This window comes from Lactuca saligna, chromosome 7, assembly GCF_052625555.1.
Source record: "Lactuca saligna cultivar CGN05327 chromosome 7, ASM5262555v1, whole genome shotgun sequence".
In the NCBI taxonomy this organism is placed as follows: domain Eukaryota; kingdom Viridiplantae; phylum Streptophyta; class Magnoliopsida; order Asterales; family Asteraceae; genus Lactuca; species Lactuca saligna.
Window position 1 is genome coordinate 178,926,656 of NC_136423.1, and position 15,300 is coordinate 178,941,955.

The 15,300-nt window shown below is 37.9% G+C and overlaps 1 protein-coding gene across 1 annotated transcript in view; it reads left to right on the forward strand.

Moving 5' to 3' along the window:
- Positions 1-7,270, forward strand: part of LOC145004500 (putative LRR receptor-like serine/threonine-protein kinase At1g56140) — a 29,554-nt gene extending 22,284 nt beyond the window's left edge. The window contains exons 15-23 of the mRNA XM_078963434.1: positions 1,335-1,423; positions 1,757-2,160; positions 2,870-3,068; positions 3,208-3,381; positions 3,472-3,593; positions 5,643-5,853; positions 5,942-6,173; positions 6,266-6,416; positions 6,841-7,270. Of these exons, the coding sequence (XP_078819560.1) occupies positions 1,335-1,423; positions 1,757-2,160; positions 2,870-3,068; positions 3,208-3,381; positions 3,472-3,593; positions 5,643-5,853; positions 5,942-6,173; positions 6,266-6,416; positions 6,841-7,116 (1,858 nt within the window). The 3' untranslated portion in view covers positions 7,117-7,270. The remainder of the gene's footprint in view (positions 1-1,334; positions 1,424-1,756; positions 2,161-2,869; positions 3,069-3,207; positions 3,382-3,471; positions 3,594-5,642; positions 5,854-5,941; positions 6,174-6,265; positions 6,417-6,840) is intronic.
- Positions 7,271-15,300: the final 8,030 nt, after the last annotated feature.

A 15,300-nucleotide genomic window follows, 5' to 3' on the forward strand; every position in this document is an offset into this window, starting at 1 on the left:
TTAAATGTATGTAAAAGGACTTTCTTACATTGCAACATACGTGAGACCATCTACATGTACCAATCGGTTGGTTTTAAGATCCATCATGGACTCGATTTTGTATGCTTACTAAGGAAGTCACCATATCTATACAGGTTCAAACAATCCCCTCGAGTTTGGTACAAGAGATTTGCCTAGGACGTTTCCTCAATTGGATTCAATCATAACAAGTATGACCACTCGCTTTCCATCTACCAACATGGTGTTGGCTACCTAGTTTTATAAGTTGATGACATAATCCTCACCACATCCTCTCATTCACTTCATCAATCATTCATGACACTCTTGGCTCGTGAGATTTCCATGAAGGACCTTGTTCCCCTAAGTTATTTTTTAGGGCCGTAAACTGAAGTGAAAATAGGATCTTTCTCCAACAAATACAATATGCCAAGGACATCATTAACCGGACTATGGATACAAATGCAAAACTCGACTCCACCATTAGCGATCCTTTTTTGGATCCAAATTATTTTCAAAATTTAACCGGCACACTTCAATACCTTACCTTCACCCGTCTCGACATCTCGTATGAAGGCCAATAAATTTGTCTCCACATGCACAATCCTCATACGTGTCACATGAATGCTCTCAAACATATTATTCATTACTTGCAAGGCACTACCTTTAAGGCTTACATTTATCCAAAACAAAATCAGATAACCTACTTTGTTACACGGAGAGTTCAATACAGATTAGGACATGTGCCTCGATACACGAGGATTTACTTCCAACTATTGTGTTTTTTCTAGGAGACAGTCTTATTTTGTAATCATCTAAGTGACAACCTATTCTCTCTCGTGTGGAGGCCAAGTACCATGACATCTCTAATGTTGTTACTGAGCCTTGTTGGCTCGGTAACCTACCTCTTAAGTTGCATTGTCCTCTCACAAAAGCCACTATAGTAAATTTTGATATGTTAGTGCCATTTTCGGGGGAACCTGGTTCAAGTTCAAGTAACTAAACGTATTGAGATGGATATCCCTTTCGTTCTGGAAAAGGTTACTTGTGGAGAGGTTTTCATTTTACATGTACCTTATCAACATCAAATTATCAATGTGTTCTACAGAGGATTCTCTTTGATGATTACAGGGATGGTCTTAGCATCTTGCCACCTCTAGCTTCGACTACGGGGGACTATTAGATGTACCTATATGATTATATTGTAGTTATCTAGTTGTATTAGATTAGGATTCTACTTTCCATAGATATGTCTCATCTTATTTATATATTTAGAGTTTGAGATTGAAATATCATTAAGGAAATTAACTAACTCCTACACAAATGTGTATTTGCAGCCACATACTTGTGAACAACTTCACTTTAAACGATTCAGGATTAAATTGTCTCCAAAGGGATTTCCCTTGTGGGCGTGGATCACCAAGATGTAAGCCAAAAAATGAACTTTCTCTTGTTAAGATTTTACATTTTTTTTTCCTGGTTGTTTGATCCTTATTTGAGGTTATTGTAACGTTTTTGGTCATGTTCCAAGTAAAATGATTATATATTTGGGAGCAATATTGCCTAAAAAAATGTTATACCTTACTTAGAAGAAGGACTAAATCATTACAAGGATCGAAAAGAAGGACCAAAATTACGAGAGAACTTTTTGGGATTAAAATTGGAAAAATCAGCTATGCCCTGGGACAAAAAATGTTATTTACTCTAATGTTTTTTATTAAATTGATTTGTGGAGTACTCTTTTCATGTTGATTTACAGATAGTAACCTTGGAATCAATTGTGGTGGCCCACAAATTACATCCTCAAGTCAGATAGTCCACGAGCAAGATAACAACCCTCTTGGTCCAGCAACATACTATTTGACCCCCGAAAGGAGGTGGGGTGTCAGCAATGTGGCACGAAGGGACATCCCTTCTAACAGCATAGATCCCACCCAACGCTATTTCAACAACACAATAGCCTCCGGTGTAAACCAGTTCACAAATACTATAGATTCAGGACTCTTCCAAACAGCAAGACTCTCTGCTGGATCTTTAAGATATTACGGTTTAGCCCTCGAGAATGGTAACTACACCGTAAAACTCCAGTTTGCAGAACTTGTGATTGAAAATGGTCCCACTTGGAGAAGCCTTGGAAGACGATTATTTGACATTTATATCCAGGTCAGTGGTAAATAACACTCTTAGGGGCTGTTTCGTTTTTACTTAATCTGGACAGGATGACTTAATGGATGAAGCTAAAAATCTATTTTAATTTATCAAGACACCAACTCTTTACCTATTTGTCATTCCTCTTTTTCTTCCCCGGTTAAAATTGATGAATGTAATGTGAAATGGTCATATAATATATATCATTAACACGATTTATTTGGTCAAGAAAACAAACAAATTTTATGTATACAACGCCTTTTACTGTTAGATGCATAAACATAAGCATTGTTTACTGTTATATGCAAAAGTCCAAGAATTTCCATAAATTTGTAGTATTTAAGTATTCATAGTAACATTTGTTCAGATAGACACAAGAACCGTTGTAATGAACTCTTGAGGAGAAAAACCAATAATAATTTATCTCTATTAAATTGAAAAGAGAGGGAGGGAGGGAGATCCCTAATATGGGGGAAACTTTTGTGAAGTTTTGTGAGGGTATTATTGGAAAAAATAATATGAGATTACCACTTAATGTTAAGTACATCTATTTCCCAACTTAACCTTAACATTAAGTAAAAAAGCAACAACCACACATTTGGTGGAAATAGCAGATTCAGTCTAGTTTCAAATTTTGTTGCACGGGTGGTCCTCATGGTTTCACTTTGTTGCAACCTTCGTCCCTGGGTCATTAACTTTTTTTTTCTTTTTTTTCTTTTTCCAGGGAAACCAGGTGATTAAAGATTTTGATATTAAAAGGGAAGCAGGGGGGGCTTCATTTAGCCCTGTTACAAGGGAAGTGACAGTTGAGGTTATAAATAACTACCTTGAGATTCATCTATTATGGACTGGAAAAGGAACTTGTTGTGTACCTGATCAAGGAACTTTTGGACCTCTCATATCAGCAATCAGTGCCACCCCAAGTATATATATATATATATATATATATATATATATATATATATATATATATATATATTCTTTCTTGAAGTTTGTTGTTAATTCTTGTCCTTGATACTTTGACAAAATAACAACATTTCCCTTTACTATATTTGTGTACAGATTTCATCCCTACTGTGAGAAACAATCCACCTTCCAACAACAAGAACAATAATACCGGTTTGATTGTGGGGATTTTAGTTCCGATTGGAGCTGTGAGCTTTTTGACATTATTAGCCCTGTATATTCTTTGTCAGCGAAGGAAGAGGAAGGATACATCCGGAAATTATGATGAAGGTTGTTTTTCTGGATCTTTCTTTATGACAGAGGAAAAATATTTTAGATTGGTACATTTGGATTTCTTTTTAACTTTTCCTTACTTAGCAGATTTTTTGGGAATTGATCACACAAGGCCATATACTTTTGGTTATGGAGATTTAAGAGATGCAACGGACGACTTTAGTCCTGCAAATAAGCTTGGTGAGGGTGGTTTTGGACCTGTTTACAAGGTAAGGTAGTTTTTTTACTTTTTTATGAAGAGTATGTTTTCGCTTCTTAAACTCAAAGTAAACTTTAGTTGGCCAGATGGAATGGAATAACAAAAAATGGGATGACAAGGTTATGGAGTAAGTGAAACAAATGATGAAAATTTTAAGTTGTAACAACATAGGAAAGAGATAATATACTATAATTACAAGATTAAGGACTAAAATACAGCTAACATAATAGCTAACTTAAGGTTAATTTAAAGCTGTTAGTACAACAGCTATTAGCTGTATAAGGCTGTAATATTTTCAACACTAGCTCCCGCTCAAGTTGGTGAATTTTTATCAATCATTCCTAATTTGGATACATTTGACTAAAAACTTACCCTCTGTAACAGTTTAGTAAGAATATTGGCTTCTTGATTGTTCGAGGGCACATATGAGAGTTTTATCTATTCGCTTTTAATCTCTGACTTGATGAAATTATATCAATAAGAACGTTCTTCATCCAATGATGTTGTATAGGATTATGAATATTTGCAATCATTGATTGACTATCACTGTATAGATATAGTTGACAATTAACATCCATTTTCAATTCTGTTAATAACTTGTCCAGCCATATTATTTCACAAATTTCCTGTGCAATAACACGATACTCTGCTTCTGCACTACTTGTTTACATGACTGATTGCTTTTGCTTCTCCAAGTGAACACATTTCCCCAAAACTTGGTATAGTACCCTGTTGTCAATTGTTGTCAATTATCAGACCAATCTGCATCATCAAAACCCTCAATCTTTCGGCCCTCAGCTTTTTAGTTTTATTTTATAGAGCAGTCCTTTTCAGGTGTTCCTTTCATATATCTAAGAATTTGATTAACTGCATTTTGATGGAGAGCAGTTGGAGCATGCATAAATTGACTTACCTTGCAAACACTGTAGGCAATGTCCAGTCCGGTGAGTGATAGATAGATCAGTTTTCTCGCTATTTGTTGGAATTTCCATTCCAAGAAAATATAGTTGATGGTCCAACGATTCCTTCATTTAAATTCTCCCCTGAAGAAAATTACGAGAGTAAAATGGTTGATCCATGAGAAATGTGACTTGATAGGGTGTACATAACGTTTTCATGAGGGGTTTGAAACATTTGTACACTTTTTGTGTAGACGTGCATCCTACAAATACACACTGGGTTGATTTTGATCAAGTTTTCCTCTAATAAGACTAATGTTGTGAATAAAGGCTGAACACCAAAAACTTTTGGAGGAAGGGAATTAATTACTCTGGACTCGGGAAAAGTTTTTTGAAGGACACTGATTGCACAGTCTGGAATTCTAGAGGTTATGAGGGAAGCCGGTTTATGAGATAGGAAGCAGCCAAGATTGATTCTCCCCAAAAAGAATATGGGACATGACTAGAAAACATTGATCGAACGTGATACCTCTAAAAATGCATGTTTTTTTACACTCGACAATCCCATTTTGTTGAGGATTTGATGCAAACGAACTCTGATGTGAAATACCATTTTCTGTGAGGTAGCTTCCCAGGTTACTCGAGAAACATTCTCCCCCTTTATCTGTTCGGAATATATGAATATTGCTTTGGAATATGTTTTTTTTAATCATTTTGCGAAATTTTATAAACTCTTCAGCAGCATCCATTTTTTTTAGAATAAAAAATCTATCATACACGAGCATAGTAATCTATGAAGGCGATGATACAGCAGTCAGAAAGGCCTGTATTTATAGAGTACAACCCTAAATATGCACTAACCTAACCTAGATCTGATACGATGTGAGAGAATCAGATATCTTGAAAATATTTCACTCTTTTCATAACGAGTAGAAGCCTTTATATATATTTACAAACTACATAGCAAACTAGGAAACTAGAAAAAGATACTTTAAGAACTGATAAACCCTTATTCTACATATATGGTCCATTCCATTCCATCGGGCAAAACGAACAAGATTTCATTCGTTCCGACAGAATGAACCATTCTATTCCTTCTCCTGATTCCATCATACCAAGCACTACCACCACAATGTTAAAATCTTTATAATTTAAAACAGGGAACAATTGATGATGGGAGAGTAATAGCTGTCAAACTACTCTCTGTAGCCTCACACCAAGGCAAGTCCCAGTTTGTTGCAGAAATCGCCACAATATCCGCAGTCCAACACCGTAACCTCGTGAAACTCTATGGATCCTGCATCGATGGAGAAAAACGACTTCTCGTCTACGAGTATCTTGAAAACAAGAGTCTTGATCAAGCATTATTTGGTAAAAAAACAAATTACATATTTAGACATCAAGTGTAAAGTACTAGAGTATAATGCTAATAATGTTACATTTGGGTTATGTGATGCAGGAAGCAGCAGATTGTCGCTTAAATGGTCAACCCGTTTTGATATATGCATGGGATTAGCACGGGGTCTCACGTATCTCCATGAGGAATCACGCATACGGATTATACATCGAGATGTGAAATCTAGCAATGTTTTGCTTGATTCTGATCTGACCCCTAAGATATCGGATTTCGGTCTGGCTAAACTTTATGATGACAAGAAAACACACTTGAGTACTCGTGTTGCAGGCACATTGTAAGATTTAATTACTTGACATTTCAACTTTTTCTCATTTTAAGTAACAGACTAACAGTGAGTTGATTAATTCTTGGTGATTCATTGTGTAGTGGATATCTTGCACCAGAGTATGCAATGTGGGGACACCTTACGGAGAAGGCCGATGTGTTTGGATTTGGAGTTGTGGCTTTAGAGATTATCAGTGGAAGGCCCAACTCTGATTCGAGTTTGGAAGATGAGAAAATATATCTTCTTAATTGGGTATGTTTTATCTTCTTCTTCTTCATAAATGAATTTATGCACTCGATCTACTCTTACCAAGCAAAAAGAAGGATTCATATAATACACTAATTAAAGAGAAAATTACATAAAAAGGTAATATAATTTCAGTCATAACTCTTTTAAGGTATCTAACTTCTTTTACAACACCAGACTAAAAACTTGAAAAAAAATTCTATTTAAGGTAACGAAGTTCTGAATTTTTCTCAATTAAGGTAACAAACTTTCATGTATGTATGTACGCCAGTCGGTTGATACATACGCGCGTGTTGTGGAATAAGAAAACTTGAATACAAATTTCCCTAAAACTCAAACATGAAAAAAGTCATTCTCAATGATTTTGAAAGTTGACGTCCAACCCGTGATGCATTTTTATAATATTTACTAGTCTTTGGTATGATTTTAGGCATGGAAGCTACATGAAGGTAATCGTGAATTAGAGTTAGTGGATGAAGAATTGTCTGAATTTAATGAGACCGAAGTGAAAAGAATGACGAGAGTTGCCCTTTTATGTACGCAAACCTCGCCGACACAACGGCCATCAATGTCACGTGTGGTGGCAATGCTTTCCGGAGACATAGAAGTAACCGGTGTCATTACTCGGCCAGAGTACCTGACTTATTTTGAGTTTGACGATTCTTCAACATTTAAGAGTGCTACTCCAACTTCAACTATGAATTAGGTATGTGACCTAATATCCTGTCTTGATATATATTTGTAAAGTCACTCGATTCGGATGTTACTTTTTTTTTTGAAGATGTTGAACGCAAATGTTATTGTTATAATATTGATGGTATACAGGACTTATATATAATTTCTACAAAATAGGGTTTTATTTTGGCACAGTTAAGTCAGCCCACATCGTTTCTTCCCAACATCGTATAAGATCTATATTATGTACATAGTGGCACGTTATGTAGATGACATAACTCCTGGTTACCAACAAGGAACCTAATCCACATTAGAAATAGAGCCAGGTTGTAACGGTTGAAACTCAAAACCTTGGTCGTTTCTACAACTTTAGCATCCTAGACCCAGACGACGTAACTATGCCCTTGGTCGGATAGTAACCTATTAAATCTACAACTTCTTGGATCATTTAATTTGGAAAACTAATTAGTACTATTTTATACACGTTAAAAATGTAGAGCATACACAAAATGGTCCTGTGACATACATGTTAGAAAAATAGAACATAAGATAAAATAAACTCATTTTTTTATGGAATAGATATATTGTATGGAAATAAATAATGCAACGCTATGTCCCATTGTATAACTCCTCATGCCAACTAGCCCATTGACTTATTTATTTCTGACGATCAACATTTCCAAGAACCAACACAAAAACATCCCACAATCCCCTCTACTGTCAATTAGTTTTGGTTTGTCCGAGGTCTTTTCGAAGGTCATTTTGAAACTCTCAAGTGGGATTGCATCAGTTGGTTCGGTATCCCAGTAGTTGATACCAATGAACAGTCTGTGAATGCGGCTCTCATACCTATAAACCAATCCTCATTTTCTGAGTAGTAGTCACTCTTCTAATGACTATCATATATAGTTATTTTGAATGTATTCAAATCCAAAGCACCTAAAAACCAACGAGCACTTGGTATATTGATTGGGATGTAAAGCTACACAAAAGGTTAGAAATAATTAATCAACAAATAAGATTATATTATAAATTACTATTACTTAGTTAATGTAATCAAAATACAATTATATCATATCACAGTCTGTCCAACTTGGTAAACAAAACTGTCAGCCATATCACCCTAGTCAAATGCATCAGTGTTGAAAGTTGACGGCACCACCATCCACGAAGCACCATCTACTCTACGCGCTATCAACAATGAGATCAACATCATGATGTGCTGTCAATCAAAAAATTTGCAGAGTAAAGTAAGTATTGTTATTAGAAACGTAGTTCACAATGAGCACATAAGTATATAACTTACATCACATTCCAACCAGCCTATGTGACTCTACATATAAGCGCATCCAAAATTCAATTCTCCAAATACCAATAAAAAAATGGTGAGTAAACAACAACGAACCACCCCGTTCTTTATATAGACCGTGTATGGTAGGTTCTCAAAGATTTTTCAACAATGATGGTTGTTGGCGTGCAACACCTTTCCTATTCAATTGTATCCATGGTGACTTATACCATATGGACATAACTTTTTGGCGAATAAAACGCCTAAGAGGTGTTGTCGGTGGCGTTTTGTATTCATCCTGCGAAATCTATTTTACATCTGACGATTGAATACATGCAGACAACTAGTGATACATCCTAAAAATATAGTCCAAAAATTTCGTTTTTAATTATTAAGTAAACAATAGTTATCAAACATCATATAAAATCATAAGTCGTGTATCTCATAAATATCATAAACATCTGTCAAATATATATCAGAGTATAAACATCCCATGCAAAACAAATGGTGTGTGCACTGCAGTCATCTCGAGCTCATCCCTTTGCTACCAGAAGTACTTGAAACCAAAACTGAAATATGTAAGCACGAAACTTAGTGAGTCTCCCCAAAGATATAGGGGATGCGGCCCACACTCACCTCCCTACCAGGAACATACAAGTGTCACAAAGACAAGTATAACTAAACATGCATTCCTTCATCAGGTACCACCCGCCATCTAACCGTAGTTTGGAAACATACATATAAAGCTTCCTCGGGCCTCGCCCGACATCGGGCTGAAATCCGGAAGCATACAAACATTCCTCGGGCTTTCCCCGGCATCGGACCGAAGTCCAGAAACATATAAAACAAGCACATGCAGGAATCACGAAGACATCAAGCATACAAACATTCCTCGAGCACCGCCCAACATCGGACCTTGATCCGGAACATACTAGCATACATAAATGGACTGGCATTGGTGCCTTCGATCCGTTCCTACAGGAGAAAACTCACCTCACAAGTTGACTACAGAATCTCACGAATAAACCTCTCGCTGCTAGCTGGCAGATCCCCGAACTGCTGATCTCTCGACTCCCCGAGCTACTGATCATCATACAAATTAAATAAGTCTGAGATTCTCATAACTTACCCATAAGTCCTAACCGGGGTAGAAGACCATTCTACCCCTCACATACTCTTATCCAAATATGGACTCTACTCAACCCTTTTGAACCCTTTCCATACTTCATAATCCTCCAGGTCAACCTTGGTCCAAGTCAAAGACAATGTCAAAGTCAACGCCCAGTTAAAGTCAAAGTCAACACTCTGACTCGTCGAGTCATCCCCCTATCTCGCTGAGTTCCCTTGCTACTCGTAGTTATGATAAAACGAGTCAACTGGTCGAGTCCCTCCTCAGACTCGCCGAGCTCTATCCTTTATAGAATCTAGACAAATCGACTTAACTCGTCGAGTTCCTCTCTGGACTCGTCGAGTTCGTCAGTCTGTTGCAACATCTTAGTGGATTAAGCCCTTACTCTTCAGATCTAAGCTTCATACTTCTCATGTACACTGAAAATGTCCTTGTAAGGGTAAAGTTTCCAACTTTACCTGTTAATACCCTCACTTAACGAGTTTAGCTAAAACCCTAACTCTTTAGGACCTAGATCTTGATCCTAAAGCAATCAATACTCTAAACCAAGGCATGTAAACTAAGATTTGGACCCTAGACACTATAATAACACGTAAAGCTTCCACCTTTCTCTCCACTCATGGCCTTTTGGAACTTAAAAGACCAAAATGACATCCTATAGCTTGCATGGGGCTTCAATGGCTATAAAGTTTGCGCCTTTATGCCATGAAAGCCCTCCATGATTCCAGATCTATGGTTTACTCACTTGGGACGTCCATATCCCAAAGATCGCTTCTTGGACCAAAAACCCAATAAAATGATACTTAAGAGATCTAAGGAGTTACTAAGAAAGTTTTAAACTTACTTACAAGAAAATGACGAGAATAAAGTGGAGTCTCTGGATCTACTAGCTTGTTCTTGAATCCCCAAGCTTCTCCTTCCTTTACAAGCATCACACACACAAAACTTCACTCAAAAATGTTTTATAAGCTTACAAAGGCATTAGGGTTTATGGATGTAGGGTTTAGGCAATGGAGGTTGTAAATAAAGCCAAACCCTAAGTCATAAGGTGTTTAAATAGGGTGCAAAATCCTAGATCTAGGGTTTCCCAAACCGCATCCAACTCATCGAGTTGGTCTTCCAAAAACACGCGTAACAAAATTCCCACTCGTCGAGTCCTCACCCTTGAACTCGACGAGTTTCCTTCTTGATTGGAGGTTTTCTTTCTTTATTTGGCCTTCTAGTTTCTGGGTGTTCCAACTAGTCGTGATTCAGCAGTTGTTCGAGTGTGCCTAACCCATAATCATGCTCCCATATTTCATTGTCATTGTGCTCTTTGGTACTAGCATCTTGCATGATAAGTGCCTCTAGGTTTCAATAGTCTTTGGTTATAAACAATGCAAAAACATAAGGGCCATAAAGTTAAATAAAAACTTGGGAGTGAAATAATTAACAAAGTACCTCCACCCCCTTCCAAGTACCAACATTGTATTCGAGAGTCTTCTTGATAAGTTTTAGAAGCATGGCTAAGATAGTGTCATGCTCTGCTAAAAGATTATCCTATGACCACATATGCTTGTGACATGCACTGAACGTGTTTTTCAATTAAGGAACCTCATTTTACAAGACCTGGCAGTTGATGGTTCAACGAGTGGCAGTGGTGGTGGTGGCGGTGACATGGAACATCAATGTGTGCCTTCTTTTGTCGAGGGTCATGGGTAGGGGAGATTTTAGGTGATGGTGTAGGGAAGGTGCCATGTGAACTTCTATGTCAGGAAAATCAAGGAGATCAATCCACATTGAGCTAACTATCTGCCATGTAGCATGGCTCTGAGCTTCTGTTGGCTCCAACTTCTGTACAAGTCTATCATCCTGCTAACAAAATTATAAACTATAAATAAACATAAATTATAAATATAAAAGGTAATCTTAAAATATATAAGTAAACATACGTCATCGATATTTATAAACTGGTTGCACCGTGTCTTTTGTAAAGGTATCAGTTTCTAGCATGAAACAATCTAAGGGATCACATTCCCTTGTCGGGTACCAAACAAATTGCTCTTAGTAAAAGTCTAAAGAATCCATATCTAAAGAAATCATGTATATTAGCAAACAAAAATAATATTATATCATTAATCATGTACTTACCTTAAAAGCGTATAAAAAGCCGCTTAGGGTTTAGGTCGTTTTTTGCGGTTGTTTCTCTTTTGGTTTGACTAGATGTATATGCATATCAACCTTATTGAGTACAATAATTAGCTATGAGTACAATTGATCCCAAATTATCCTCCCCCATGGATATATGCGACATAAAAAAATTTACAATTAAATTTCTAAAAAAGAATTAGTAATGATAGTTAATTACCCTTAATTACAATTCATAATTATAAATTAACGACATGATACATGTTGCATTCATCAAAGTTGGATACCAAAGCGAATTACTCCTCTAAAATGGATTGTTTAGCCAACTGCCCATTGAACCCCTTCTCTAACAGATATAAAAGACATACACGGCCTGCATCCTCGTCCAATAAGCCATTAAGAGAATACTCAAATACATTCTTCACATCGTCTAATTTGACGGAGATAATCCTCATGACCATAGAAACATAAAGGGATGGAAGGTGATGCCGAAACCGGAGGCAGGAAAATAATCTCCAAAGTAGAAGCTGGTGACAAGACAAAATTCTTTGTTCTCAAAAGACAGCTTGTGACCCCCAATCTCAAAAGCCTTTTCCTCTACGTCGCTTTGGAGGTCCATGATAACTTCATGGCAAAAGATGTAATGTAGAATCAAAAGATCCCCATCTACATTAGGAATGTTTAACCACCTCCCAAAACATGAATTTCGGAACATTGTTTCACATGTCGGTCTGTCTTTGAATTCCACAAGAATATCACCCCCCCTCCCCGATTTTTCGTTTACGAGACAATGTAATTGATGCATCAAAAACCATGTCATGCTGAAAATAAAAGGTTGTTTATTACCAACTCCAGAATGCAAACTGACCAACATTCCAGACATGTTCTTAGTGTTTTGGATCTGTTCCCTATGTTTTTGTAACATCCAGAGTTTCGGGTATGATTTAATTTTAATTATTTATTCAAGAAAAGGAGGGACTCGACGAGTTGGTGCCACGACTCATCGAGTAGGTGAGGAAGTTTCCGCGAATCTTCGCGGCCAGACTCGACGAGTCGGGCATATGACTCGCCGAGTCTGTGCTGGCAATTGAAACCCTAAATCCCGGGTTTTGGAGCCTATTTAAGGGCACTCATAGCCTCCCATTGCGGCTACTAGTCCCTTGAGAGAAACCCTAAGTGAGCTAAATCGTTGTGAGGAAGGAGAGGCCATATTTGATCTTTCTATCATTGGTTTAGCAAGAAGAAGGTGATCAAGATCAAGAGAAGGATGAAGGAGGTGCTATTTGGAGGAATTCTGAGCTCAGGAGTGCTTATTTGAGGTATAATCTCGATCCATCTTCTGTTATGGTGATTGTTTATAGAGTTAGGGTTTTCTAGACCCTTTGGTAGATGGTTTTGTTGAGTATATGGTTCCTTTTCATATTATGGTCTTGGATCTGGATCCATAGAGGTCCAGAGACCTTACTCCTTTGAGATTTATGAGGATTGTTGGTGAATATGAACTTAGGATGCCATATTAGAGGTCATTTCTTCAAATAGAACCTTGGAGCCTTTGCATAGGCATCAAGCTTCGAACTTTACGTGATTATTAGGACTAGAAAGGATAGATATATTGAGTAGAGCATCAGATCTGACCTCAGGAAGCCATTTGAAGTGAGCATGGATTGGACTCGCCGAGTCCATGAACAGACTCGACGAGTCGAGTCGAGTTGTGCTGAGACTGTGAGTCTAGAGGGTGACCCACCGAGTTAAGTAAGTGACTCGGTGAGTCAAAAGAGAATCAGAGGAGTAGAGTTCACGATTGGACTCGCCGAGTCGTTGATACAACTCGACAAGTCTGGTCAAGGTTGACCGTTAACTTTGTTGACTTTTAGGGTTTTGGTCAACAATTGTACTTTTGGATCAGGAAGGGGTAAAATGGTCTTTTACCCTTCTGTGGGATTGTAGAAAGGGGTGTAGTCTAGCCTTGAGAGCCGTTAATGATTGAAATAATTACTTTATGTGATTAGGTGGGGTGAGGTCGTTGTTTCGAGGATTAGAGATACCGAGTTGTGATTTTCTGATACATTCCTAAGGTGAGTCTTCTCATTATACATTACCTAGTGTGGTAACCATGAGCAGACCGGAGGGTCTTATATGTTATGTGCTATTTGTGTATATGTGTTTGTGATATATGTATTCTATGTGATATAGACCGGACCGGAGGGTCCAATGATATAGACTGGGCCAGAGGGTCCAACGAGACAGACCGGGTCGGAGGGCCCAACGATACGGAACTAGAGGGTTCCATTGAGACACATCGACCAGAGGGTCATATTGTAGCCTTGAGTGGTGTATTTGTTGTATGCGGTATTTTGAGGAACTCACTAAGCATTTATGCTTACCGTGTTGTGTGAAATGTGTTTCAGGTACCAGCGAGGATTGCGGGAAGGCGTCATCTTGGTTGTACACATTGTTGGAGTATTTTGATGAGATTCTGGGGAGATGTTTTTGGATACTTATATTTTGAGATGGATGTATATGATTTGAGATACATTTTGATTTTTATTATGAATTACAAAATTTGTTTTTTTTTTAAAATCAGTGTTACAAGTTGGTATCAGAGCATTGGTTTGAGGGATTCGGATTCACCTTCGGTTGTATTTGAACTCAAACTGAGGATTTGAGAAAAAATTTATAAAACAAACAATTTTTCTAAAAGTAAAGGAATATGTAAGAGATGGAAAGAAGCAATTTGTACAATCAGCAAGCGCCTGAAAGGTGATTTCCTAAAATACCCTTACATTTTATATTATGAGATATTATGTGATGAGTTATACATGCTTGAGTAGGCTAGGTAATCATGATAGGACTAGGTGGCCTGATTTGTGATGCCTTAGCCTAGGAGATATCTACTACTAAGAGAGTACTTGTGAGTGAGTAGGTAGCAGTGAGGAGCTTATGAGAGGCTGATTAGGGTATAACATGTATGTGGTATGCTTGTGATTTGGAATTTTGGGAAGAAGACTGGGAGTGAGTACTGATACGATGTGGAAGGTAGTATAGGGCCCGTACTACTGGAAACATCGGATTGGTAATCAGTCCGAGTAAGATTCCTTAGGAAACCAAAGAATCAAGTAGGGTGAATGATCGAGTGTGAGTGATCTCGATTGAGTCTCTGATGTTTTGTGATTTTATTTCAGAGATAGCATGGTGGTTACGAGATGACATGATGGGGGCAGTGGTACTAGTGATGAGGAGATTCGGAGGATCATTCAGGAGGAGGTAGCTACGGCTATTCGGGCGGAGATTCCCGAGATGGTTGGGCCTATTAAGACCACATTGATTGAGACGTTTGACGAGCGTTATGCTGTTTTGACTGATGTTGTTGTTTCCGCAGCCATTGCAGCTATTGCTGCTGCGAGACCCCAGGGTGGTGATTCGTTGTTGTACCGAGAGTTCAGCAACATGAAACCACCAGAGTTCGATGGTACGCAGGATCCGATCGCTGAGATAAGGTGGATTTCAGACATCGAGGGATGTTTCTATACGTGTTCGTATCCGGAGCACTTGAGGGTTTGGTTAGCGGTGAACCAGCTTCGCTTGGGGGCGAAGGACCGGTGGAAGTTTGTGACGACGGACTTTTCGATGGTAGAGCTGACTGTAGTGACCTAGGAAAGGTTTACTGTGAT